General features: G+C 36.5%; 3 protein-coding genes across 3 annotated transcripts; 2 read left to right on the top strand and 1 right to left on the bottom strand.

Annotated features, from left to right (window-relative positions):
- The first annotated feature begins 64 nt into the window (after positions 1–64).
- On the top strand, positions 65–9,877 carry taf6 (TAF6 RNA polymerase II, TATA box binding protein (TBP)-associated factor). The gene is made up of 15 exons (XM_026182287.1): positions 65–294; positions 2,250–2,407; positions 2,540–2,626; positions 2,739–2,892; positions 2,978–3,034; positions 3,130–3,249; positions 3,368–3,489; positions 5,788–5,865; positions 5,971–6,072; positions 6,186–6,368; positions 7,386–7,460; positions 7,546–7,671; positions 7,794–7,967; positions 8,876–9,067; positions 9,316–9,877. Exons 2-15 carry the CDS (start codon positions 2,252–2,254, stop codon positions 9,604–9,606), a joined length of 1,917 nt encoding a protein of 638 aa, XP_026038072.1. The 5' UTR covers positions 65–294; positions 2,250–2,251; the 3' UTR covers positions 9,607–9,877.
- Positions 9,878–11,815: 1,938 nt separating this feature from the next.
- Positions 11,816–19,214, top strand: LOC113030926 (diamine acetyltransferase 2-like). Its single transcript, XM_026182735.1, has 6 exons — positions 11,816–11,950; positions 12,111–12,162; positions 14,372–14,455; positions 14,933–15,034; positions 18,067–18,107; positions 18,276–19,214. The coding sequence occupies exons 1-6, from the start codon at positions 11,888–11,890 to the stop codon at positions 18,453–18,455; spliced, it is 522 nt and encodes a 173-aa protein (XP_026038520.1). The 5' UTR covers positions 11,816–11,887; the 3' UTR covers positions 18,456–19,214.
- A 171-nt stretch (positions 19,215–19,385) lies between these two features.
- LOC113030925 (claudin-15-like) lies at positions 19,386–23,752 on the bottom strand. Its single transcript, XM_026182734.1, has 5 exons — positions 23,536–23,752; positions 21,097–21,261; positions 20,315–20,396; positions 20,090–20,200; positions 19,386–19,994 (listed from the first exon to the last, which is right to left on the bottom strand). Exons 1-5 carry the CDS (start codon positions 23,750–23,752, stop codon positions 19,901–19,903), a joined length of 669 nt encoding a protein of 222 aa, XP_026038519.1. The 3' UTR covers positions 19,386–19,900.
- Between the last annotated feature and the right edge of the window lie 2,203 nt (positions 23,753–25,955).

Below are 25,955 nucleotides of genomic sequence, written 5' to 3'. Positions count from 1 at the left end.
TTTAACATTTTAGTTGATTTGATTTTTAAATAAACTTTAGGCGGTTACTGTCAGTAGTATAGTCTCGCGAGACCGCAACCGGAACGTGAGTCAAAATGGCGACGAAACACAACCGCTCATTCACGAACTGAGGTCTCAGCTGCAGTCCGCGAATTAGTTTCTTATTTGCATCAAGAGATGGATATTCAGAGAGAAGAAATAGCTTCGCAAAATCAGCATTTTTGTAAACATTGATTGTTTTTATTCGCATAAGTTCCTGCTTATATTCAGAGAGGAGAAAGCAACTTCACACAGGTAAAACGTCAACGGAAGCTAAGTTATTAGCATGCAAGCTAACATGCTTAAAAATTAGCTTACCGCAAGTTAGTGTGAAATAAGTATATATTTATTCAGAAGCGTAAAGTTACCATAATTTCTTTATTTTTCACTGATCTTAGGTTCCAGTGAATATATATAAAGTGTGGCTTGTGTGTTACATGTTGTAGTTCGCTGTTGTTCCGTCAGTGTGAACAAACCCGCTCCTTGGAGCTCAGTGTGTTTGTTTACCTACAAAGTATTTGGAAAAGAGGAACTTGGACAATCTATAAATCACTTAACATTATATTAAATGTGTAGTCTTCGCCTCCACATTAAGTTTCACAGTCTTTTTTTTTAAGATTTTAGATTTTATTTGATGGGTGTAATTACAACGCGCTAGCTTTGCAATACCTCCAGTCCTGTGAAATACCGTGGACTTGTTTTCATGATAACGTTGTATATCATCTTAAGAACAAGCTCCAAAGACGTAATTGGTGTAGTTTTAAAACACGACTTCTCTCCTGTTGAGGTTTTGTTCGGTCTGTTATCGTTGCATTTACGTTAACAAATACATGCGAAACTTAGAGAATGTGTCTGACAGCAAATATGCTGTTGCTACCACAGGATCTATTATGAATAAGTTTTGTTGTGCTTTAACATTTGTTGCTGACCAGAAAGTTACTGTTGTTTCAGCAAACCTCCAAATAGTTTTTCATGTATTTGAGATTCTCTTATAACCCCTGCCAATCACCAGACGAGATTTTAGATCAGTGTTTGGGTCATTGTTGCACATCTCTACTATATAATAAGCCGTTATTGTATGCAGTGTCTTGAAGGGGTTCCTTTTGTGTGATTATCCACCTTAATGGTTTTGTCGTAGGGACTGCCCATCATTAATGAAAAGGGTTTTGGATGAGGGTCTCCTTGGAGATGTGTAGCTGTGAGGGTTTTTTTTATGGTGAAACGCAATGGGACAATCTGTGTAGTTATTGCATTGAGTCTCAGAAACTAAAAGCACTACAAAAATGATCTACAAAAGGAAATATCTATAGTAAGTGAATTTAGCCTAAATGTCCTGGTTTGGTGGGTATGTAAACAAAGAGGAAAGAACATTGTACTTAGATCTGTGCAGGTATTCTGAGGAATATTCACTAAGCACCTCTAACATTCCCAATATACTTCAGGCCCAACAATAGCCACAGTAATCACACATAAAACCAATGTAAGGAAGGGAGCTGGGTTATCAGAACAAGACTCAGCTGTACACCTGCACTTAAAGGAAAAAGTACACTCTTTTGAAGATACTAATGTTCACATTTTGGATAGAGAAGCCACAAAGTTTGAAATATGAGTAAAGGATGCTTCCTATGTGCACCTATAGCAACTGAGGTGGTGGACTATATAACAGTCAGCTATAATGCATTCTTGAGATCAATTCGCACTCACACCTTGACCCATGTCATCTTAATGGCTCACATGATGGGCAGGCTTAGCTGACATGTTACAGAGAATTCACAGCATGGCATGTGACCTTAGTGTGTCACACCCTGAAACTTGTGACCCTGATGACACGAAGACAGAGTGGGTCAGTGACATTCAGGACCACCTTCAAGGTGGCAACACATTAGAAGTTAAATACCTGGGAATCCTCATCAGCCTTTAGAACTGAAGAAGCCTTTTCAATGAGAGCTGAAATGTCTCCCAAGACCCTACAAGAACAAGTCCACTTGCCTTCAAAGGAAGCTTTTAAGACTTGATTATAAGCTATTTATAATCAGAACTCTGTCAACAACATAGTATCACACTGTGATTGTTACTTTAAGTCCATTTGAGTATCTACAATTGGCTATGAACTATTAGAATTTTGTGTTTTAGTTCTAAGTGTGATCTTGACTTTGTGTGTGTGTCTACGAGAGGTTATATTTACAGACCTGTGTGCTTTCTTATGTCAGCCATGGCGGAAGAACGTCGGCAGAAGCACTGTTCGGTCGTCCTGCCTACAGAGTCAATGAAGGCCATGGCAGAGTCTGTGGGAGTGGGGCAGTTACAGGAGGACAGCTGTGTAGCTCTAAGTGAAGAGGTCAGCTACAGAATAAAAGAAATTGCACAGGTAAAGTATGAATTATCAGAGAAAATATTGCCTTTTATTTATGTGGAAGAAAAATGCTCAAAAAACAGTTACTGGAAAATCCAGATTTATATTTAAATCCTCTTTGGTGGTTTTTTTTCTCCTTTTACATAGGATGCTTTGAAATTTATGCACCATGGGAAGAGACGTAAATTAACCACCAGCGATATAGACAATGCTCTCAAATTAAAAAATGTGGAAGTAAGTGAGAACTTGTGTGTTTTTAAATTAAGTACTTTTTGCTGGCTTATTAAGTGATTTGATGGATGCAGTTGGAAGGCAAGCAAGTCTCAATTAATTCCTTTCGGTACAGCCCCTGTATGGCTTCCAGTCGCAAGAGTTTATCCCTTTTCGTTTTGCGAGTGGCGGTGGAAGAGAGCTTCATTTCTACGAGGAAAAGGAAGTTGACCTCAGTGACATTATAAACACGCCTCTTCCCAGAGTCCCACTAGATGTGTCTCTTAAAGGTATTCAGAGAGTCAATTTTTTTTTGTATATTTTTGTCCAGTAGTATATTTAACTTGTACTCTGTGCTTGTTTGTTCATCACCAGCTCACTGGTTAAGTATTGAGGGGATGCAACCAGCTATTCCAGAAAATCCACCACCAGGTTAGCTCTGACCAGATTTTTTTCTATTAAAGTACAAAGTTAAATATCTGGAGAAGAAACGTAGACACATTAGATATATTTTGTTTCCTTTTTAGCAACAAAAGAGCAACAGAAAGTTGAATCTACAGAGCCTCTCAAAGTAGTCAAACCTGGTCAGGAGGAGGAAGGTACGATTCAAGGCAAGGGTCAGGGCACAACAACTCCTGACGGTAAAGGTCAGTGTCTTGTTTTCTATTTAACTTTTTTTTCTCTTACATTTCCCTGCTTTAGTTCATTTCAGTTTTGCCTTCACAATGCTTGTTGATAATGTTTATCTGTATCCGTCTTGTTCAGGAAAGGAAAAGGGTCTAATAAGGTTGAAACCACGCAGCACTCATGAGCTTTCTGTTGAACAGCAGCTCTACTACAAGGAAATCACAGAAGCATGTGTTGGATCCTGTGAAGCTAAGAGAGCTGTAAGTTCTGCCTCTACTTTATATTAGTATTTTGTATTATTGAACATTTTAGTAATGGTTTTGTTTTATTAATGAAAACTACAAATGTATTATACAATAAATATATATATAAAAATATAATATAACTTAAACTTGTGCATAAAACAAAATACCCTTCACTGTTTTTTCTTGGAAGGCCAAAAAAAAGAGTTCTGTCTGAGTTTAAGTGAGTTTAAATGAGTATCTGGCGATTGCAAAGAAGAAAAGCGAACATATCCACATTCTCTGCTGTCAGCTTTCAGCAAACTGCCTAATTCTTCATGCCAGACTAAGTTAACAGGTCATCTGCACACATTCGAGTTTATTTACAATTCGCTGTCCAAAACTGACAGCGGTGGATGGAGCAGCTACAGAGTAGAGCAGGGCGATATGGCCAAAAATATTTATCACGATGTATATTTGAAAATTTGCAATAACGATATAACTGACGATATAATTGATGCGAGACAAAATACAACTCCACAACATTACTAGCGCAAAAAGACAACCTTCCATTTATTTTCACGTAAACAAGAAGCTGGTTTTTATGTACATTAAAGCTTTATAAAAATGTATCAGTGCAAATGCAAATTCCTTGCTGAAAGTTTAACCCAAAGGCATTTCCAGTAGAAATGGGCTGACATATCCTGAGCATAACCATGTATAATATCCACTGAAGTTAAAAAGAGGTGCTTTGCAACATTAAACTGCAGTGTGCAGTACGCATTTTTCGGACCATAAGGTGCACGGGATTATAAGGCACATTAAGCGAAACAAAGCAGTCAGATAAATCAAACTTTATTAAACTCATTCTTCTTGCTTCCTCCACTTCTGTACCATTGATTCATTAATGTTGAATTCTCTGGCAGCTGCTCTATTCCCATGTTGTTGCAGTATATTAATGACTAACCTCGTATTGTGGATGGATTATCTCAGTTGTTCTCCTGACTGAAGTTTGGTCCGTTTACAGCATCCGGACATGCGATTGCATTTGTCTCTAACCATGAAGAACCTTCACGTTAACTTTTATAAGTGGAAAAGTGTTAGTGTTCGTCCTCCAGCTTCACTGTTTATGTTATGCTAACATAGCTGTGTCGCTAGCGATCACGTAGCACATCATTATATACCAGCTAGCCCAACTTCAGTAACCCTACAAACGTCACTGCTGTTTAGTTTCCTGTCTTCATTTATGTTGGAAGTGATAGCAGAGCTGCACGTTTGATTTTTTTCAGAAATCTCTCAGTCAGAACATGCAATATTATGCTTAGGTAACTAGCGAAACTAGCGAGCTAACTTCCGCTAGCTTCCTGCTAACTTCTAACTCCGTTAAATGTAATAACTTTTGTTTTCATGGATGCCTGGAAGTTAAACTTCATAGTTACACCTGGTAAAGCAGCAATGCTGATCGTTTTATTAAAGATGAAATAATTTAGACAGTTTTCAACTCTCAGTGATGCTGCAGTGTTGTTTGACCTGAAGTCAAATATACGGAGTTTGGGACCCAGATTACTCCCAGATTTAAGAGCATCTTAGTCCGACAAATACGACAATAACAACGGCCGCTTGCATGTTCTGCAAAAAAATGTGCTTTGTTGTGTATCTGACGGACAAACACCAAACCAGTTCCACATCATGGAAGTTGCACCATTTTTACAAACCAATTCTGGTTCCTCAACAATCGGCCATGTGCGTATGAAAACAAAGGCACTGCGCATGCGCGTTTTACTCCCATTCTATCGCGATATTTCATTTTCCTATCGTTGCCTAACATTATACCGGTATTACCGTGAACGGTATAATATGGCCCAGCCCTACTACAGAGCTCTCTTTTCTTCATGTTGGAGCTTGTTGATCAGGTGGTTTGATGAAGGACTAAAGCTAACTTTTCCCAGTGAAGCTTTTAATGGTAAGCACAGAAACATGTGCTGCTGTTTTGGATGCCTAGAAAATCTAATGGCGCAGCCTCTTTGCACTTTGTGTGTGTGTGTGTGTGTGTGTGTGTGTGTGTGTGTACAGACTGTGGCCCCACATTAAACTACTAACATGGTGATAGTTGAGTCCTACAGAGTCATGGATTTCTAAAAGCATTAAAAAAAAATGTCATCTGGGATTTTTTTTTTTTTATTTAGTTGTTTGTGTTACTTATTCTAAAACGGGTTGTTGTTGTTATAAAGTAAAATAGTAGTGCAGTCTAATTCTGTCATACTATCAAAAAGTTATTTCAGGCCAGTTTGTCACCTGACTTCTCTTTTTAAAAATGTTTGTATATATTTCGCACAGGAAGCCTTACAGAGTATTGCTACCGATCCTGGACTTTATCAGATGCTTCCAAGATTCAGCACATTTATTTCTGAGGGCGTAAGCACATTTCCAACATCTTGTCTTCTCAACCATTTCTTTACCTCACAAAAAAGCCCTGAGCATATTTGTGTTCAAAGTGCTGACCTTAGGCTCTCTTCAAAGGTGCGTGTAAACGTGGTGCAAAACAACTTGGCTCTCCTGATTTATCTGATGCGGATGGTCAAAGCTCTGATGGACAACCCCACCCTGTATCTGGAAAAATACGTAAGTGATGGAAACAAATACAATGTTGTATTATTTTATGAAGCTTGTAACCCAAAACATACTTTCAATGTGATATTCAATTTTTTTTTTTCTCTTTTTCTCTCCATCTACAGCTCCATGAGCTCATCCCGGCTGTGGTAACCTGTATTGTGAGTAAGCAGCTGTGTTTGCGACCGGATGTTGACAACCACTGGGCTTTACGGGACTTTGCTGCTCGTCTTATGGCCCAAAGTTGTAAAACCTTCAGTACAACAACCAACAACATTCAGTCTCGTATTACCAAGACTTTTACCAAGGTGAAGTTTTTCTTTGGTAATAAATATGTTGTTCCCATATTGAAGATGTTTTGATATTTTATATATATAGTGAAATGCACAGAGCAGTTAGGGTTAGGGTGATTGGCAGTAATAAATTGGCTATAGGTGTGAATGGGTGTCTGTTGCTCTCTTATCCTTACGAGAGATTTGCAACCTGTCCAGAATGAGCACCAACTTGTATCTTATGATGGCTGGAATAGACTTCATAAGAGACTAAATTGGATATGTGGAAAAGGGGGGATGGAGGGAATCATGCAGAGTATAAATTTGTTTAACTCTCTATCAAGTATTAAACAGGCTCTCTGGATGTATTTCATAATTTTGGCTGTAATACTTTTAAAATGACAAAATAATTCTCTTCTTTCAGCAACCATTCCATTTATCTCTGTTCTTTTTCTCTTTCATTTTCCCAAATAGTACTGTGAAGTGCACATGGTGTAGTGTAGGCGGTGTTAATTTGTCTGTCAGAAGTTAAACTAAATAGCTTCACAGTTTCTCAAAATCTAATTGATGACAGTGTAAAAATGCAGGTATGCATCAAGCTGTGTTGTGCAAGTATGTCTTAAAATTATTATTAATAATAATAATCAGTAACCAAATATGTCATTGCCAATTTGTAAAAAAACAAACAAATTCTAGTTGTATTTTAATGTTGTTTAAGAGTGTATCTACCCTTTTGCTCTTTAGTCTGATGGAATCTTACTGGCCCTGTTTTGTGAGCGTTGTTTAAGCAGGTGTGAACTTGGTAATCTCCTGTTGCGACTGAAGCGCTCTGAAGCTTTTCTTTGTGCTTTGCATTCTTACGTAGTAACAGTTCGATAATAAACCTTTACCTCACAAATGTATCCTCTAGTCCAGGACACAACAGTTGAAAATTCTCATGTGATTCACAGGGAGGCTTTGTAGCTTTTTTGGACTGATTCAGAACAGGCAGTCAAACACCAAGTAGGAAAACACAACAAAACACATGAATCCACTTTTTTTTCCTTCTTCCAGAGTTGGCTGGATGATAAAACGCAGTGGACGACACGGTACGGCTGCATCGCTGGACTTGCAGAACTGGGACCAGATGTGAGTGGGGTTTTGTTTCCTCTTCTTCTTGTTCTGTCTGTTGCAGTGAAACCAACCTGCTGTTTTTATCTTTTATCCTCTGTAGGTGATAAAGACATTGATAATTCCTCGGCTTGCTATAGAAGGTGCTCGGATCAAAGCAGTGATGGAAGGACCTGTGATCTCTAATATTGATAAGATAGGAGCTGAACATGTTCAAAGCCTCCTACTGGTAATATATGAACTTTTCTGAGTCTCATACATTAGTTTGTAAACTAGAGCAGTCCAAACAGATTACATAAACCCTGAGATTGTTATTAAAGTGTTTTGTTTTCCCTTCTCCTTTTTACAAAGAAACATTGTGCCAGTGTTATTGCCAAATTGCGATCTCCGCCTGACAACGTGGAGCAGTATCGCACAGAATATGGTTATCTCGGACCCATGCTTTGCTCCCATGTAATGAAGGCCAGGACTCAAGCAGCACTGCAAGCTCAGCAAGTCAACAGAACGACATTAACAATCACTCAGGTATAACTTACACCCAGTTATCACCAAAGTATCCTATACCATACCATCATTTATTTATATAGCAATTTAAAAACAACACACGGCCGACCAAAGTGCTGTACAGCAGAAATACTAAAAGTATATAAGTAAAACTATATGAATAATTATTATTATTTTTAATTTACAATTAACAACAAAATAACAGTGTCAGTTACCCGCTAATTCAAAAGTGAGGGAATGAAAATAAGTTTTGATTCTGGATTTAAAGACCACCACTGAAGAAGATTGCCTGATGTGAAGAGGAAGATGATTCCAAAGCTTCGGGGCAACAATAGAGAATGCTCAGTCTCCTCTAAGTTTCAGCCAAGACTGAGAGCAACAGCTGCTCAGGCTAACCGGCGTGAACGAGGGGGGACATAGGGCTTCGGCAGGTCGGACACATATACGGGCGCCAGACCATTTAAGGATTAAAAAAAAAACAGTAAAAGGGTTTTAAAATGGATTCTAAATTCAATTGGAAGCCAGTGTAAGGAGGCCAGAACTGGAGTAAAATGCTCAAATTTTCTTTCACCAGTTAAAATCCGTGCGGCAGCATTTTGCACCAGTTGCACCAGAGTTCCCTGGCTAACCTTTATTAAAAGGGAGTTAGAGTAAACCAAGGGTGAGGTTATAAAAGCATAATGGCAGTTTCCAAGTCATGCCTGGGGAAAAAAAGGCTTAAGCTTTGACAGACGTCTGAGGTAATAGAATGAAGATTTTCACCACTCCATTTACGTGGCTGTTAAAATGTAAATGAATGTATATTTAAAAATACTTATCTGTAATAAGAGAATTCTAAATTAAAATGGCATATTAAGATTATTACAAGTGCTATTGGTAACTAGTACGTTTGCCTTCGTTTAATAATGAACAATGACACTTTCTTTCAGCCGCGTCCCACCCTTTCAGTCTCACAAAGCGGGCTAAGTGGGTCATCAGGTCCTCGCACTCCCAGCATCATTAAGGTCCCAAGCTCCCTCACACTGATGTCGCCACGACCTGGTACCCCATCACAGCCATCTCCTCCAGCTACTAAGTACATTGTTATGGCAACCAGTGCAGGAGCTGCCTCAACTCAGCAGGTGATTTTAGTTTTTTACCACCACTACAGGAAATCTTTATAAACTGTTTTTCCATAAAGGCACAAAGCCTTTCTCATATACTTGACCTTCATATTGGCATGATAATGTGCCAGATTTGACATTTTATAAATGCTTAGTGTTACAAAATGGAAACGCAGTGACAAAACTTACTGAATAAAGATTGCTGTTGATGATTGTGACTTCTAATAAAATCTACAACTGCTTGCATGTTTTTTGTCTATCGTCAGGTCATAACTCTCAGCTCTTCACAGTCAGCTTCACCAGTAACTAGTACTGTTCCCAGTGCTACATCTACCTTGCAGCCTTTGGTAAAACTGGAGCCTGGCAGTGGCCCTGGACTGACAGCTTCACGACCTCTGCAGAAGTACATAGTCGTGTCTCTTCCCTCGTCTGCCTCGTCGTCTTTGGAGACTAAGAGCTCTGTGCTACCCACCTCAATCTCCTCAAGTTCACTAGATGGAGGGATGAAGCTGGAACGGTCCGAGTCTCCTGGAGCAAGCACACAGTCGCCACACTGAGACTTGTATGAGTAGTGGAGATTCCTATCAAGTTGGAGCACCTGAGCACACAAGGAGATTTGTTTGGGCTGAACTTAATGGGGCAACCTCTGAGGTGATATGAGGGGGCAATATCTGAACTCTTGACTGATTGAGAGAAAATGTGACCAGAGGTAAATATGTTGATGCCCGATGAAAACCGACCAATCTGTGACATCTTCACTGTTTCAGCTTATATTCAAATTGATTTCATGTTTCTTTTTTACCCTAAAATAAATGATTTTTTATTAAATCTTTCAACTGTATGTGATTTTTACATTTCTGTTGTCATTTTAAGTGATTCTTTGGTATTGTCATTTTTGGTATGGATGGCTCTCAGAGTTTGTAAATTGCTGCCAACATCCAATATCTGAGCTTGCAAAACAATCCACATGGGCACCAAGTCAGTGCAATAAATGAAAAAGGTGCAGTACAGTGAGGACAAACAACAGAAATGCTACAGTAGAGGGATTCTGCTCTAGTCACATAAAAACTTGGCTATTTTAATTACAGCTTGCCAATTTTTTTGTACTCTTTATATTTTCAGATGAAATTTAAATATATAACTCCAAACTTGCATTAAATTTGAGGAAAATATGTATGAATTTGTATAAATCAAGTTTGCTGCTACATTGTTGTGTGTAAATGGGTCTAATGTGTAATGAAAGGCAGCTTTAAGCCCAAAGGTTATAAGATAACCTGCAAAAAAAGACTCAGCCTCAACAAAACTTAGTTTGAATTCAAAGTACCCATAAAAAAGTTTTTAAAAAAAGATTCAATCCTGCATTTGAAATGTTGAGCGAAAGGTCACTGAATGCAGAATGATTTCTGTCAGCAAGTGAAAACTGCAGAATAATGCCTTTTGTTTTATATACTGCAATATTTATAGAGATGACATATAGTGTTACTTTGTGGTAAATATGAATTTTAAAGGCTTTTCTTTGCTTAAGTCAATAAAGAAAAATAGAGGCCACAACTGCGTTGTTTTACTTTTATTAGACCTTTGAAAGTAAAAACGGTGAAAGAAGTACAATTCTTTTGCAGCTGTTAAAGTTTTCAAATACAGTGAAAATGAAACGTTGAGGCAGTTCACCCCCAAAGTAAAAGCTGCACCTATTGGAATTCTTTCAGTAAATTTAAGAGCTGAACCACATACACAAGCAAATACAGTAGTTTAAATACTGGACACTTTTCATATCTTTCTATTACTTTCACACAGCTAGTCTCCTGTGTTGTGTGATGAGGGTTGTGATTCACGTGTACATATACATAATCTTTTTTTGTTTGTTTTTGGGGTTGTTTTTTTTTTTAATGTTTTTGACAGAGCTCACTTGTCACTTCGGGTGACTATTATCACAATAGGAGAAAAAATTTCAATATTTAAATTTCTTGAAGCTTTTAACTGTACCATAAATAAAATAAGAACATTAACATTTGTTGTTTTAGTTGGAAAGCCATGTATGGCTGAATGGTTGTAATTGTCCATGGGTTATCCATAACCTTTTTGTTGAGCCTTTAAAGGGGGCTCAGTGTATATAGAAAAAATAGTGGGAGCTCACTCCCATTAGCTGTTTTCACAAACTTTTAATTTCAGGGTTTTTTTTTTTGTTTGTTTGTTTTTTTTAGGGCCCCATAAAGCCTGTTGTGTTCTGACGTGTCATATAAGTTGACAGGTTAAAAATCCAATATCTGTCAACTAAAGAACAAGAAAAACCAGTAGTTTAACTTTTTAAAAATGATATTCAAGAAAAATGACTAAGCACCCTAAAAACAAACAAACAAAAGTATAAGTACGAACTTATGAAATTTGTTCATATTTAAGCAATTTGCTCATTTATGTGGTTCAACACTTACTGCAACTTTGGAGGTTTACTTTTTACTGTCTTTGTGTGCGGTTTGTTTGAAAAGGAGCAGGCGGATATTTTTGTACTTGTACTATTTTAAATGCACGTAAGTGCTCCTAATTGTGCGAAATTTTGTTGTTGGTAGTTGTAAAATGGGGCTCATATAAAGACTTATTGCCTTATCCAAATCGAAAGGCATACAAAACGGTAATAATAATAAAAATCAATCAATCAATCAATCAATAAATAATACATTTTTTAAAGTTCCAAAATTATTTTGACCTTTATTTTGAAGGCGGAAGTATCAAGGCGTAGCCGCTTCCTGTACAGACTTTTTTTTTTTTTTTTTTACCGCGTAGCTTTTTTAGAGCTGAAAACTGGCAAAAAAAAACCCCTGAAACTCTGCAATTACTGTAGACATGAATTTCAAAATACGGCGTGCTGCGAAGGAAGACTGCAAAGACATATCGAGGATGATAATGGTGAATTATAGTTAACTTATCTCTGTTTTTCCCACTTCGCAGTACTTTGATAGGGCTCTGTTAAACGTTAGCTCAATATCTGAAATGTTAGATTTTGTTTCCTAATAATTCTCCAGAGTGTGTTTCTCAGTTGACATAACGGTAAAACGGCATTTTTCAGGATTTGGCGATTTATGAAAAGATGCCTGACCAAGTGAAGATTTCGCATGAAGGTAATTCTCCCATTAGTTAAATGTTACGGAAAGTAAAGATTTATTTGTCTAAAAGCATACCGTTTTTTTCTGTATAACTTTTAATGATGACTTTTTAAACCGACTGCAAAAGCATATGTATAATATGATGAACCATTGTTATATAATTTTGTTATATAATGACTGGCAGTCAGACCACAGTCCTTAAATCGAGTGCAGCCATGTTTACACTTAATAAGTAACTAGCAAGGGTTAAACTCCCAACAATCAGATTGTCATACTCAATCATCATTATAAACCCCACTATTAAAAAGTAAGCACTTTAAAATCATTAAACATAAATATCAAAGTTGTGTATTTATTCTTTTTATAATTATATAGTCAGTGGTAACTTCATTACCCCCAATGGGAAATCGATTTGCAGTATGTCCACACATCAAACAACACAAATAACAAAAAGAGAGAGAACAGTTAAATTGTTTATGGCAGAATATGAAAGAAGGTTTTCTGAGATTGTTGTAGAGAAAACTTTTATTTTCATTTGTTGCCTCAACAGTTTAGGGACACACAACAATAATGCAAATAACAGTAACTGTCACAAGTCATGTTTATGTCATATGAAAGAAATGGAATAAGGTATAAACATTCCCAGCTCCAAACAGACCTTTCCAGCACAAATAACTTGGGTGAATTTAATTATTTTCACAGTGTCTGTGTCCCATTTTACTTTTCTCATGAAGCCAGAGAGATTAATGACATAGAACCTGGCAGAATTTAATGTTTTAAAGGTACAGCTAACCACTAGATGTCAATAGATAGCTAGCAGACTTCATCAGTTGAGTTGTTTTCATATGCTGCTCAGTTCAAGTGAAAAATCCTAGCTATGGTGGTCGCTGTAGGACAAACAACTCTTGCTGTAGTTCTGCTGTAGTTCATCTCTGTTGTTACCTCAACTGTCAATATGTTTCCACATTTATTTATGCTGGAGAAGGTTGTAGAACTTGGTGAAAGGAGTTTAAGATGAGTCAATGAGTGAGTGAAACATTTGTCCGATGACAGTGAGAGTTGAGTTGTAGAGCAGTTGATGCTGCTGTAGTGGTGTCTCTTTCCTTTCTCTGATGAAAAAACTATAGGTATGATCCATCATATCTTGATTTTGAAACTTGCCTCCACAGCAGGTGAACATCTAAAAACAAACAAACAAACAAAAAAAACTAACATTATACCAGCTAACGTTAGGTTAGAGTGTCCTAAAAAGAACACTTTCCCTCTGATAAACAGAGGCTGGCCTCAAAGAATTTCCTGGCCAGTCACTGTATTCAAGATGGCCGGGCAGCATGGTGGCTTCACCAAACCTGATGCCTGTTCTGATGTATTTTTAGCTGATGAATTCCAGGTTTAGAATTGAACTTGGAATTAATCTTCCAGAAAACATTAGTTCGTTAGAAGATGTAATAACACACTAAACAGTATTTATTCATGGGTACAACATTCTTTTTTTTCTTCTTTTTTTGCTGTTAAATAATGTAAAAAAAATAAAGAAATGAGCTTCTTTACCTTTAGTTAAGTTGGTATTTAAAATGTGCTGCCTTGAAGGATGAATTTATATATAACTATAAAATTCATATATTAGATGCAGTTATTAGCTGAAACAATAACTGCAGCTCAGTGAGAACGAGTGGTAATTAGTCCAACAATGATTAACTGAATAAGATTAGGATTAGGTCCCTTAGATATAGGTGTATACGGTCAACTGCAATTCTTCATGTACTTTTCCCTATCAACTGTCATGCAGCTTCTTTTGAAATACATCCAATCTCTCTTTTATTATAAGATAAAGATAGCTGGATTACTAAGTGTCTTTAAAAAACAAATACAACCAGATTGTTTTGATATCTTGTGTTTTTCTATTGTGCTCAGAAGTTGACGACACACTGTGATCCCAAGCTTGACACAAAAGCATCCTTTTAAGTAAAAGCCTGCTAATACCTTTGGAAAAATTTACAGTAGAGGACTGTCATTCACAACTGGCTTAATAGAGACCCTGATGCTTCTCCTACTCAGAAAATGTTATTGTCACTACTTACTATTAATGAAGAGACAATTTTAAAGAGAATTCAGTTTCTCAAATGTATGTTTTTGATGTTTCTTCTTGTTTGAGAGCTTTTTATTGCTGTTAAAATAGAGATTAAACATGTCTATATGAATAACTTTTTCTTGTGCAATTTAGAGTTAGAGCGCGATGGTTTCTGCCAGAACCCCCTCTTTGAATGCCTCGTTGCAGAAGTACCAGAAGAGCATAAGTCTAATGAGGGTAAATGTTCAATCATGGCCTTTTGTTTTTATTGTAGTCTTCCTTGTCTGCCACACTTGATCTTATCAGTATAATAAAAGGCTTCTGGCCTTGCTGTTTAGATATACATGTCTGACAAATTGTGACTGAACAAGTGTTACCTCATAAATCAACAGTGGCACATGAGGCTATTCTTCCTAAAATTAAGATAAGCATTGTTCTTTCACGTGTTAGAAACAAACATAAACCTTGCTCAGACAAAGCAATGCTGCTAAGTAATTAGGAACTTCCCAGCTCACGTCACCACAGCTGCACAGTCAGCATTAGATTATTTTAGTTTAAATTTAATATCTTTAGTCCTTATTAGCAATAGCGGTCTTTTACATTAGCAGTCCACATAAAAGTGTAGTTTAGTATAAGGAAGAGAGAGGTTTTTCCATGATATTTGTCGTAATGTTTACTTCCCTTTGAAATATTTGCCTCTTTTTGTTCATATAGGATTCACAGTTACCGGGTACGCCCTTTACTTTTACACTTACAGTACATGGAAGGGACGGGCAGTATATTTGGAGGACCTGTATGTGATGCCAAAATTCAGAGGTACAATATTTTTTTTGTGTGTGTGTATGTATGTGTGTGTGTGCGTGTGTGTGTGTGTGTGTGTGTATATATATATATATATATATATATATATATATATATATATATATATATATATATATATATATATATATATATATATATATATTAGGGGTGCAACGATACAAAATTCACGGTTCGGTTCGATACTTTGGTGTCACGGTTCGATATTTTTTCGATACAAAATAAAATGTTCATGCCTTTTTAATTTGTCATTTATTAAAATTATAAATATATATTTTAACTCAAAAGTACAGTTTTTAAATTTAACCCTAACCCTTGTGCGTGTTTTTTATTTTGACAGCGAATGCGCACCTGCGGACCACTTATGTGCACCCCTGGTTATTTAGCTCGTCATATTGCAGCCACAGAAATTCTTTTGTCCATGAAACCATAAAGCTGCACTTTCTTTTTGCCTTATAGTCTGATTTGTCATAACTTTTCCGTTTTGTGGTAAACTTTTCTTTGGCTGTCACTTCTTCACCCTGACCTGTCTTATTTGGCTCAGCAGAACTAAAATATATATCCTGCTGCTTTTACACAGGCACTCACATAAGCTCAGCGATTCTCTGCGCGATCAACCTCTCACATGTTTAAGCTTGCTGCGGGAGATTTCACTTGTCATGTTTGCATAGTAAGCTAACGATTAATAAGACGATGTCAGAGGAATTGGTGCACAAATTATCATCACTCACCAATCAGTGCTGTCGCTCTCTATACACAGTTCACGCGATTGCAAAGTGAAAGCAAAAAAACAAGCGCAAATTCAAACGCGATTTTAATATGTCACATATTGACAGGGGCTCACCGATGCCAATGACATAATTACCCAGCTACATTTCCGAAAGAATGCAAAAGCATTGACATATATTTTTCCTTCCTACAATAGCCCGACGGGCAGGGCAGAGATAGATTTTGGTAGCCCGACTGGAAAAATCGCTAGCCCCAGGACGTCGGGCTAGCGATATTGCAAGCCCTGTATCTGATTGAGGAATCACTCATCTTTGGAAAAGAGAGTTTATTACAGAGAAATGTCTCTTTCCAAAATAAAAGCTATACTATCCGCTTCTTCTGGGCTATATTCTCAGCAGCATAAGGAGAATCATGTGCTAACAGCTGTCTAAATGACTCGGCTAAAGTTAGTAGCATGCTTGTTGTTTTTGTCTTTGCACTAGGATGATGTCGGCGTAAATGTGCAGTCATATTCGTTGTGTTCCCACTAGTGCTTTCAGGTTAATCTCGTTGAAATGACCTTAACGCCACAATAGGGCTGCTCGATTATGGCAAAAATGATAATCACGATTATTTTCACTGAAATTGAGATCACGATTATTTGACGATATTTATTTAACCCTTTAAGACCTACTATAGAACCAAGTCCACCAGAGCTTATATTATTATTTTTTTACATGTTGTAGTGCCATTTGTGGGAGCATTTCAAGTTGCTATACATCAATACAACTGTTATAGCCCATATTTTAATAATATGTATGCATTAAGTCCATAGTAATTACATAAATTGCAAAAAAGTGCAATAAACTACAAAAAAAATTGAAAATCGCTTTTGTTTTGTTTACATATATTTCTACTTGGAGAAATTTAAGAGGTTTATCCCTCAAAACCTTAAATACAATAAAGTTGCAAAAAATAGTTTACAACAACAGGAAATTTATTTTGAGTGTCTTCATAGTTTTATTTTGGAGATACAGTTTTTATATACTGCAGGAAAAACAAAAAACAATCCTATGATGCAAATTTGCAAAGAAAACAGCAGGTGCATCATTTCACTGTGGGAAGTGTTACGAACAGCTGATGGATCGGCAAAGCGTGTTTCTGGAGTATTATGTTTTTGTTCCTGCAAGCGCTTTTTATGCAGTTTTTGCAAAGCTATATGTGGAAGGAAACCGTGACCGAGGACAAGCTGATGGCATAAGTTGTAAGTACAACTCCTCCGGTTTCATATGCAAAACAAATTATTGCGCTAGCTTACACGGTTCAGGTTCTACAGGGATTTAAAAATAGTTACACAACACGGAGCGTGCTGCTCTGACCGGATTTAAAGGGTTAACAATGACTTTAAAAAATAATATAAAATAGTGTGCAACACCACTGAAGTTTTTTTTTACCTCTCTTTTCAACCAACAGCAGTCACTCTCCTCTCCAAATAACTTCTGCTTAGCTTTCCGAGCTTCCCTCGGGTCCTCTTAATCAGCGGTCTCCAACCTTTTTTGCGCCACGGACGGTTTATGCCCGACAATATTTTCACGGACCGGCCTTTAAGGTGTCGCGGATAAATGAGGGAGGGGCTAATAATCGGCTCAGTCATTTTTAATGATCGTTGAAAGCCCAGATCGTAATCGTGATTAAAATTCGATTAATTGAGCAGCCCTACGCCACAACACGGCAAATCTCCGTTAACGAGCTACCGCCGATCGCCCCGTGCATGGGGCTAGACGGCCAACACGTTAACGAGCTAACTGCGCTAACACACTAGTTCCCACCCATGGAATTGAGCATTGCATGGCACATCCAACATACTGTTTTACTTTAGTCCATGACTCGCTTACCTTCAGGGTCATACGTCACATGAAAACCAAAATAATTCCAAACGCCAGATCTGAATGAGGGTGGGGGAGGTCCATGTTGCAACTTCTGTCTTGCTAGCTTGCCCTGCGCTCTTCCTTCTGACTATGCTGTCTGTGTTGAGCGCTCAGTGGATCTGCGCTAGACAGTGCAGCCTAGGCGGAGTAGTCGAACGCAGATTCACTGAGCGCTCAACACAGACAGCATCGTCAGAAGGAAAGTTGATAAAATAAATTACAAATGTTGTATTGTTCGATACATACGCGTACCGAACCGAAAGCACTGTATCGAACGGTTCAATATCGATACGAATATCGTTGCACCCCTAATATATATATAGAGATATATATATATATCTCAATCTAGATGTATTTGTTACTTTATCATGTTTATAATGGTTTCCCCTGTAGGAAATGGCATTGGTACAGCCTTATTGAGCAAAGTTGCAGAGGTAAGACTGTTTTTGTTGTTGTATGGAAAACCTATTTTTTTTAATTTGATTTGTTGCATTTGGACGCTTTTGATTTTTTTCTTCTGTTTTGGTTAATATCAGCTGTTTTGTGTTATAGCGAGGTAATAGTGCATGATTAAGAGCAGGACAATTTTTTTATTTGTTCAGATTGGGAAAAAGAAGCAGTGTGTGCGGCTGCAGTTGTCTGTGCTAAATTGGAACACTCCCTCTCGAGACTTTTATGCTGCTAAAGGAGCTCAGGACCTCACTGTCACTGAAGGCTGGCACGCTATCCGCTTTGATGGACAGAACCTGGACAATTTAGCAAATGAAGCACCTAAAGATTGACAAGAAAACTATGCTCTTTACCCTTCTGTGCAAAATGGTGCTTGTTTTAAAACGTTTTTGGTATTTTTCTCCATAAAACAGCCTTAATTATATCTTGTGTGTGTCCTTGATTTAACAAATTAATTTACAGGGGGCGAAGGATGTGAAATACATATGAATTTAGTATTTTTGATGTGATACGGCTATCCCTTTTGATTTCTTCTTCTATAGACTTGAAATAGTATCGCTCAAAGTCCCATAAACACAGACCCCTGCTAAATAAAACACTGAGTAGCATAAATCAGTGGTTCGGTACATTTTTATGTTTTCATGTACGTTTCTGAGGAACTGAAAACCCAGTGTATTACTTTCACTCTTACAGTGATGCAGCTACTGTGACCAATTAAGTAATGAAAAGGAAGAGATATTAAAACAACCTGTTAAGAATGAGGCTTTTAAGAATGTTAAGAATGCGAATTTTTAAAGTGCTGTACATGACTTTATGCTTTAAATGTTATATTTTAAACTCTTCCTTACATTTAAATTATTTATCACCAATCAGCAAAATGTTTCTTGACTCTCATTGGGTAAACCAAATCCCAGATGTGACATCACAGCTTTCCAGCAGGTTGCAACTGTGAGATACTCCAAAGGTGATTTTTTTGTTCCTGGAAGATGGCATTTTTAAAGTGTTGAATCTGTATTATGTGAGAATGTAAAACACAATGTGTCACCAAACTAAAATGGGCATTAAAGAATAAAGTGGGCCCTGAGAAAGTACTGTTGTTAAGTGGGTTATATGACAAGATTTGAGCTCTGAGCTTTTTTTTGTTGTTGTTGTTGTTGATTTAAACATTCAAATGAAAAGCTGCTGTGCAAGCAAGTTCTGTGAATGTCCTTTTTTATTTGACTGTGCAAAGTAGTTAATAATGACAACAACAATGTCACCTGTGCTAAACACCGCTGAGCATCACTAGCAGAAATCATAAATGTGTTAACATTCTCATAATTTAGGGCATTCGATTACTGTGAAATGGTAAATAACTGGTAAATATATAGTAAAAAACCATGCAAAAATCTTGAGAAATTTATAAAATCAACAAAGTGACATGTAAATATACTCTGTGCTTATGATTGTTTCATTCTTTTTACTCAAGTGGCTCCTGCAGAAAAAATAAAAAAACCAAAACAAACAAAAACCGCACTGGCTGAAACCACACGTGTATGGGACCATTAGAAAACAAAATATACCAACTGTGTGTGCTTAGTTGGAAGTGTGACTTTTGCATCAAAATTTACTTACTGTAACAGATTTTGTCCTGGAACCTATGACCGTAATTGATATTATACTGTCACAGTTTTCATTATGTCCCCTATAAATGATACCAGATTTATTTTTTTTACTCATTGTCTCTTTCAGAAAGATTCTGAAAAGATTCTTACTTTTCCGTCTACACATTAACTTCTTAGACATATGCGTTTCTGTCATAGTTGACAGACTGAGAGGGTGCCACAGTTGATCGCACGTGTCCTCTGGAGGATGGTTGGAGTGGATACGGTCTAAAATACAAAAGGCACGTTTAATTTTATTATATTAATTATACACCTGTTATATGTATAATATCTGGCGAATTAAACTTTTCAGCAACAGTTACATTTTTTCACTGTCAGTCATAATTCCGCAGGAACACAGCAGGCACGAGCCTCCACAAATGGCAAGCGTGCCTGAAGCCCAGCCAATATAAAGCGCCTCTCCAAGCTCATACCTGCAAGACAATAAGATTTATTTATATGACATTTTGATTGTGATATTTATTTAATATTAACAATTTTTAATCTATGTTATGTGCTTTCAGCTGATGCAGATTATATTGACTTACTTTGTCCCTTGGTAAAGAATGTCAAAGAACTGCTGGGTGATGTTTGCTGCGTACCAAGACACGGCAATCATGGTGCAAAGCCCTACAAAATGCAAAAACAAGTTAAATTCACAGAGTAGTGCACATATCTTTATTAAAAAAAAAGTCAAGTTTAAAAACATTAGGCCAGTTGTGCAACAAAAATGCTATCTAAATGTTGCATAAGATTTTTTATATTCCTTTTTAAAAACTTTACAAGTTGTAGTTCAGTAAATCATATTAATTATGTAAATTAAAAATATGTTGTTAAATGAAAAATGTATATATCAAATATAGCTTTTTCAAATACAGGGGAAAATACTTTTTGGTCAATGAGATGATCCTATAACTGGGTTCACACACTGTTTTTTTAAATGGGGTAACCAATAGTGCTGTTGAAATGCATAAACTCTTATTAATGACGGTCCTATATCAGCAGGTTTGTTAGCGTAAGGATAACCTTTTGAACTAGTAAACCATTATATAATGGTGATATGATAGCATGTCTTGTGAAAAGTAGAAATCGAACCAGGCATGCTTATATTTAACCAGGTGTTCTGTGCAAACATTCATTTGGGAGTGTGAACTGTCTTAAATCTGTCACATGACTTTATGGAGGCTAGGTTGCATTTCTCAAATTGTAAGTCTGGTTCAAATAATCAGGCAAAAATTTCACATGTAAACACTAAAATGCTTGTTTTAAATGAAAGGTTTTTTTTCATTCCTTTTTTTCATAGATCTTTCATCCACCCCCAAGTCTTTACCTTGCAGTAAAAAAAACACTCCTCCAACTGCAGCAATCTTCCCCTTTAGAACATAGTTTTCTCCACCTATTTTCGAGCACTTCATTCCTACAAGCGTAGCCACCAGGCCAAACGACCCAAACACAATTGAAGCAATCATCAGTGCTCGAGAGGCCTGAATGTAGCCTGTGTGCAAATAAAAGACAGAATAACATATTGATTTATACGTTTGTGTACCGTATGGTTATATCTAAATAAGTAACAAAGATTTAAGCAGTAAGTTGGTAAGAACTTTAGAAAAAGCTTTTTTTGTTTGTTTCTATTAAGCTTCATATAAAAAATTCTTGCCCTCAGATTTTCATTTGTTTCACATTTCAGTGAGAGGCTCCACCTTGAATCTCACAGGACAGACACAATGATATGAGTTGATTAAGTTCAGGCAGACCACAAATATTTTCAAATTATTCCACATTTCACAACTGATAAAATAGTCAGCAAATTGTAAAAGTATCTGTTGTTTCAGAGAACAGGAAATGTTTATCCTTTCAGGTCTAGGCAGATCTTGTGACCGGGCTGTACAGCCCATCTTGGGTCTTTTTTTAGTACCAATCAACCAGAATACATAGTATAGAAATGTGTGCCTCAGGATTGTAGGCAAGACTGATAACTGTTTGAGTACTACAAAACTCTTTCTCTTTGGATCACTTTGATATGGTGAATATTTATATGTCACTTCGCATAACTTGATTCTTAAACAGTAACTTAAGAAATACAAACCAAAGTAGATGCTAATTGCTAAATGGGCATTGATTAATTATAATTCAGTCAAAGTTTTTATTGCATTTGTTTTTTTCTGGATTTTCTATTGCAGTTACTCTGTTCACCAGTACTTAGTACAGTAGAAATTTCCAGACAAGTAAACAACCGACACACCCTGAACAAGTAAAATGTTGATGAAAACATTCATAAAAAGGATCAACCTTTTTTTACCGTTGTAAAGACTGTTTAATTATTTGTTATTAAGGATTTTTTTTAAAGTCCTCTGTTATAAGAGCTGATTTTTACAACATAGTTTAAGATGGTTTCAGATAAAATCTTACTTGGAAAGTCTTGGGCTTGAGTAGCTAAGCCAGATGAATCCTTAATTGATTAATTAATAAGTACTTAACTTAATAAAACTAAAAAACAAAACAAGAACATTTATGTGTTGACCACATACCAAGCAAAGATGGGAAATCACGGCAATAATTAACGCCTGTAGAGTCAGTTGCGCAGGACATCCAGAGGTTTTCATTGTTGATGGGGTGAGATAACATTACCATCAACTGTAAATTCCTTCCAGTATCGATTTGGAAGGGCGACCCTGATCATTATCCAACTGTGAAAGCCCAGAAATGAAGCAAAAGCTTCCACTATTGGGTTTATAACGAAAAATAGACGTAAACGTTCATCTCCAAACTATGTTCCCACACAATCTTGAAGTTGTTAGCCACCGAGCCTCAATGTGTCAGAAAATTTTCCTGCTAAGATACTACAAAAAGTACAAATTAATAATTAATTCCAGCTCACCCACTCAACATTCCCTTTATTCTGAGTTCTATTCAAACTTTTCAAAGACTCAAAATGTTACCCAACTTACGGGGCCACAGAGAAGTGCATACCAATGTCTATAGATTTAAAGCTACATGTCACCTTTTGCCATTTGCTTTAAGTCCTGTGCCAATGTTATTAACTATTTATTGATGGGATTCAAGCCATGCTTTGGCTCCTCATTTCACTCTCTCTACAAGGGTTGATGGTAACAGCTGTGGTAATAGGTGATGAGGATGCATAGTTGCATTATGACCCTAAGTCGAGTCTGCTTGCCTGTCTGCAAATCAGACAGATTCATTATTAGTCTTTTAGGATCCCAGCATTTGGTAATGAATAAAAGAAGCATTTAACTTCAAAATGTACTCTCTTCCAAACAGTTTTAAACTAAATTGCCTAAAATGAACATGTTATCTCTGAGCATTGCTAAAAACAAGTTTTACTCGTTCTGTAATGGAGTGAAGTACCACCAACCCTAAAATGGTTTTGAACGTTGCGTTTACACACATGACAAAAATAGACTTACATGAGAAATTTGGCAAAAGGTTTGTTTAGATTGAACAGATGCTGTTTATTTTTTCTGTCACCCCTTCAGATTACAGCCTGTGGCAGATATTGTATTTATTTATTTATTTTTGGCTTTTATGAAGATTATTTGATTATTATTTCATATTAAGTTTAAAGAATTTCTTTCAGTATGACTGTAAAATTTGCTAAATCATCAAGAGAATAAAAATACATATATGAGAATATGCAAGCTATGCATATAATCCCAAGTACTTTTATATTAGTTACCTAATTAAATTATTGTAAACGGCGTATTTTGGAAGATGAAAAAAATATTATGTAAAAAATTAAAACTTTACTTACCTGGAAGAGCAAAAAGGGATGGAAAGTCACGACAGTTATAGTTCCCCGTTGAATCACTTGCACAAGACATCCATAGGTTCTCATAGAGATTAGAAGTTAATATAACACTGCCGTCTTGACTGGATTCCCTCCAGTGCTGATCTTCTAGTGTTATAAGAGTCAATATCCAACTAACAAAACCTAGAAAAAGTGCTACGACTTCAATGAGCGTGTTCATCTTGGCAGTAATTTTTATTAATAATTAGTAGAAGTAATAATAATTGGAGGAGCTCTAGTTGCGACTTCAGTATCTGATACACATTTTGGGAATGTGAGAACTGACTCAGGATTTTTTTTCCTCATGCACTGGTACCTGGACTAATATCCGCATTGCTTTATAGCCTGTAGCTACAATATAAGTGTGCTAATCCCGCCCAAAATACATGACATTACACATGGTAGGCAAGTTGCCATAGAAATGTGAGTAAACAAGGAGCATGTTCCAGCAGTTCCAGTTTTTTGTTAATCTCTGAATCTTGTCTTTCTGTCTGTGTCCTGTTTCTGAGGAGTTGGTAACTTTCAATTTTAATGAGGCTATTTCAAGTTCCATGGGCAAATACTTAGGGGGGAAATGCTGAATTAACAGTAAAGCAAACACTTGAAGCTGCTTAGGTGATTTATAAAGGACAGAAAAGTATCTTTTTGCGGCACTAGTTAAACATTAACAATTTTGCAGCAGGAAAAAAGACCTGTTTAAATTCCTAACATTTGTAAATACTTTTTTTAAGTGATACAGCATATCGATCCAACAATGTCTGTTCTGTTGAAAGATTAGCTTGAAAAAGTGCAGAGCTGTCACCTAAAAGAATCTGCACAAAGGCCTGACTGCTACAACTCAACCTTGTAATTCATTAGTGTCTACACATGAGAAAAAATGTATGGAAATGTAAAAAAGTCCAGAATTTATCTATACTGTACAATATATATGAAATGTATGTTTGTTTTAAATTAATTTTTTGCACGTGCAAATCTCCCCGACTGTCCCTCAGAATGAATGGTGATGTGTTTACCATCTTTGACTCAAGCAATTCTTAGTTTCTAAGAAACTTCAAATCACCCCTTAAAGTCTGTATCTTATCAAATGGGAATTCTCTTTTGCTGCCAGCAATCAAAAGCATAGTTCAAAGTACTGTCATATACTTACAGTACTGAAGAGGAATTACACTTTTAATGTTTTGTTAATCTTTTATCTCCCTGCCCTCCTCTCTATAAATTTAAATACTGATTTACTTGTGTCCGCACTGACCTCTTTGCTTAAAGGGAAAATTGAACTGAATTAGACAAGTAGCCGGACTTGATGTTTAAAATCAACCCTAACTCTAATCCCTTCATTTTCTTATTCAAGACAAAATAATTCAAGATACAATTTTATTTTTATTATTTCAACGATTTTAAGTGAAGGTGTTAAATTTCACCTAGTTATAGCAAGTTAATTTACTGCAAGCGTTGCATATCCCTTTCACGTTTCAGCTGTAATTACTGGATATGTGCCACGCTTTTGTACCCCTGGCTTTCAACTCTGCTCCAAATGTTGTTTCACTGTCAATGTTTTTAAATCCAAGTTAGCTTCTAGGCAGGGTTCCTATTCCACACCGTTCCTAGAAGAGATCTATAAATGTCATAAAGAAGTAGTCAATGAGGAGTAGCACAACCATTCAGTTAATGACAAAACTACTGATAAGGTGTAAACGAGACATTCCTTAACTTTATTTCTGGATGATTATTTTACATCTAAATATAGCCAAAATCAAAACATAGTCATTGTTTCTGACTTGTGTATGGGTGTGTAGTGATTTATATCTGGTACATTGTGGTTATCTAATGATTAATTGACCTGTAATTAATAAGCTGCATTGCACAGATTGTTCCATGCTTCTCCATAGCTAGCCGCGCCAGCCACCATCTACTATTAGTAATATACTGACATATGGATGAATCTGCTCTGAAACGGTTTGCTTTGCTTCAAGTAAACTAGTAGGTAAGGAAGTAAATTCATTTATAAAGAAATTTTGCATAGAAGATGTGACTGTAACAGTAGCTTCTGCACAAAATTCGCTTGAGACTATCTGATTTTCTTTGATTGTCTATTTAAATGACTTTCATAATTGAAAATATTACTTAACTGAAGAAAACTTTTGAAAATATCCCCTGTTTCAATTTTAGAGGATGATTCATATGTGGTTTGGTAATGTAGTAAATTCAGCAAAAGCCATTTAACAATGCAGCATATTTAAACCTCGGTCAGGTTTTGTGTGCTGAAGGTAGCAGAAATTTGATGAAGTAACTGCGTCAGTACTGGTTTTACTAGTACGGTACTCGACATTTCCCCATCCCTCTCTTTCTCTTTCTCTCTCGCACATTTTTTTTTTTTCCACAGGCAA

This window comes from Astatotilapia calliptera, chromosome 10 (assembly GCF_900246225.1).
Source record: "Astatotilapia calliptera chromosome 10, fAstCal1.2, whole genome shotgun sequence".
Classification (NCBI taxonomy): Eukaryota; Metazoa; Chordata; class Actinopteri; order Cichliformes; family Cichlidae; genus Astatotilapia; species Astatotilapia calliptera.
Note: the sequence above shows the minus strand (reverse complement) of the source record. Positions and strands in the feature narration are given on the sequence as shown.

Bases quoted from the DNA above. Each gene is read 5' to 3' on its own strand.
- taf6 (XM_026182287.1), top strand. From the start codon at position 2,252: ATGGCGGAAGAACGTCGGCAGAAGCACTGTTCGGTCGTCCTGCCTACA. The intron at 2,893-2,977 runs GTATTCAGAGAG...GTTCATCACCAG, and splicing joins ACTAGATGTGTCTCTTAAAG to CTCACTGGTTAAGTATTGAG. The intron at 7,968-8,875 runs GTATAACTTACA...ACTTTCTTTCAG, and splicing joins CGACATTAACAATCACTCAG to CCGCGTCCCACCCTTTCAGT.
- LOC113030926 (XM_026182735.1), top strand. From the start codon at position 11,888: ATGAATTTCAAAATACGGCGTGCTGCGAAGGAAGACTGCAAAGACATA. The intron at 15,035-18,066 runs GTACAATATTTT...TTTCCCCTGTAG, and splicing joins TGTGATGCCAAAATTCAGAG to GAAATGGCATTGGTACAGCC. The intron at 18,108-18,275 runs GTAAGACTGTTT...TTATTTGTTCAG, and splicing joins TATTGAGCAAAGTTGCAGAG to ATTGGGAAAAAGAAGCAGTG.
- LOC113030925 (XM_026182734.1), bottom strand. From the start codon at position 23,752: ATGAACACGCTCATTGAAGTCGTAGCACTTTTTCTAGGTTTTGTTAGT. The intron at 21,262-23,535 runs GTAAGTAAAGTT...ATTTGCACACAG, and splicing joins ATCCCTTTTTGCTCTTCCAG to GCTACATTCAGGCCTCTCGA. The intron at 20,201-20,314 runs GTAAGTCAATAT...ATTGTCTTGCAG, and splicing joins ATTCTTTACCAAGGGACAAA to GTATGAGCTTGGAGAGGCGC.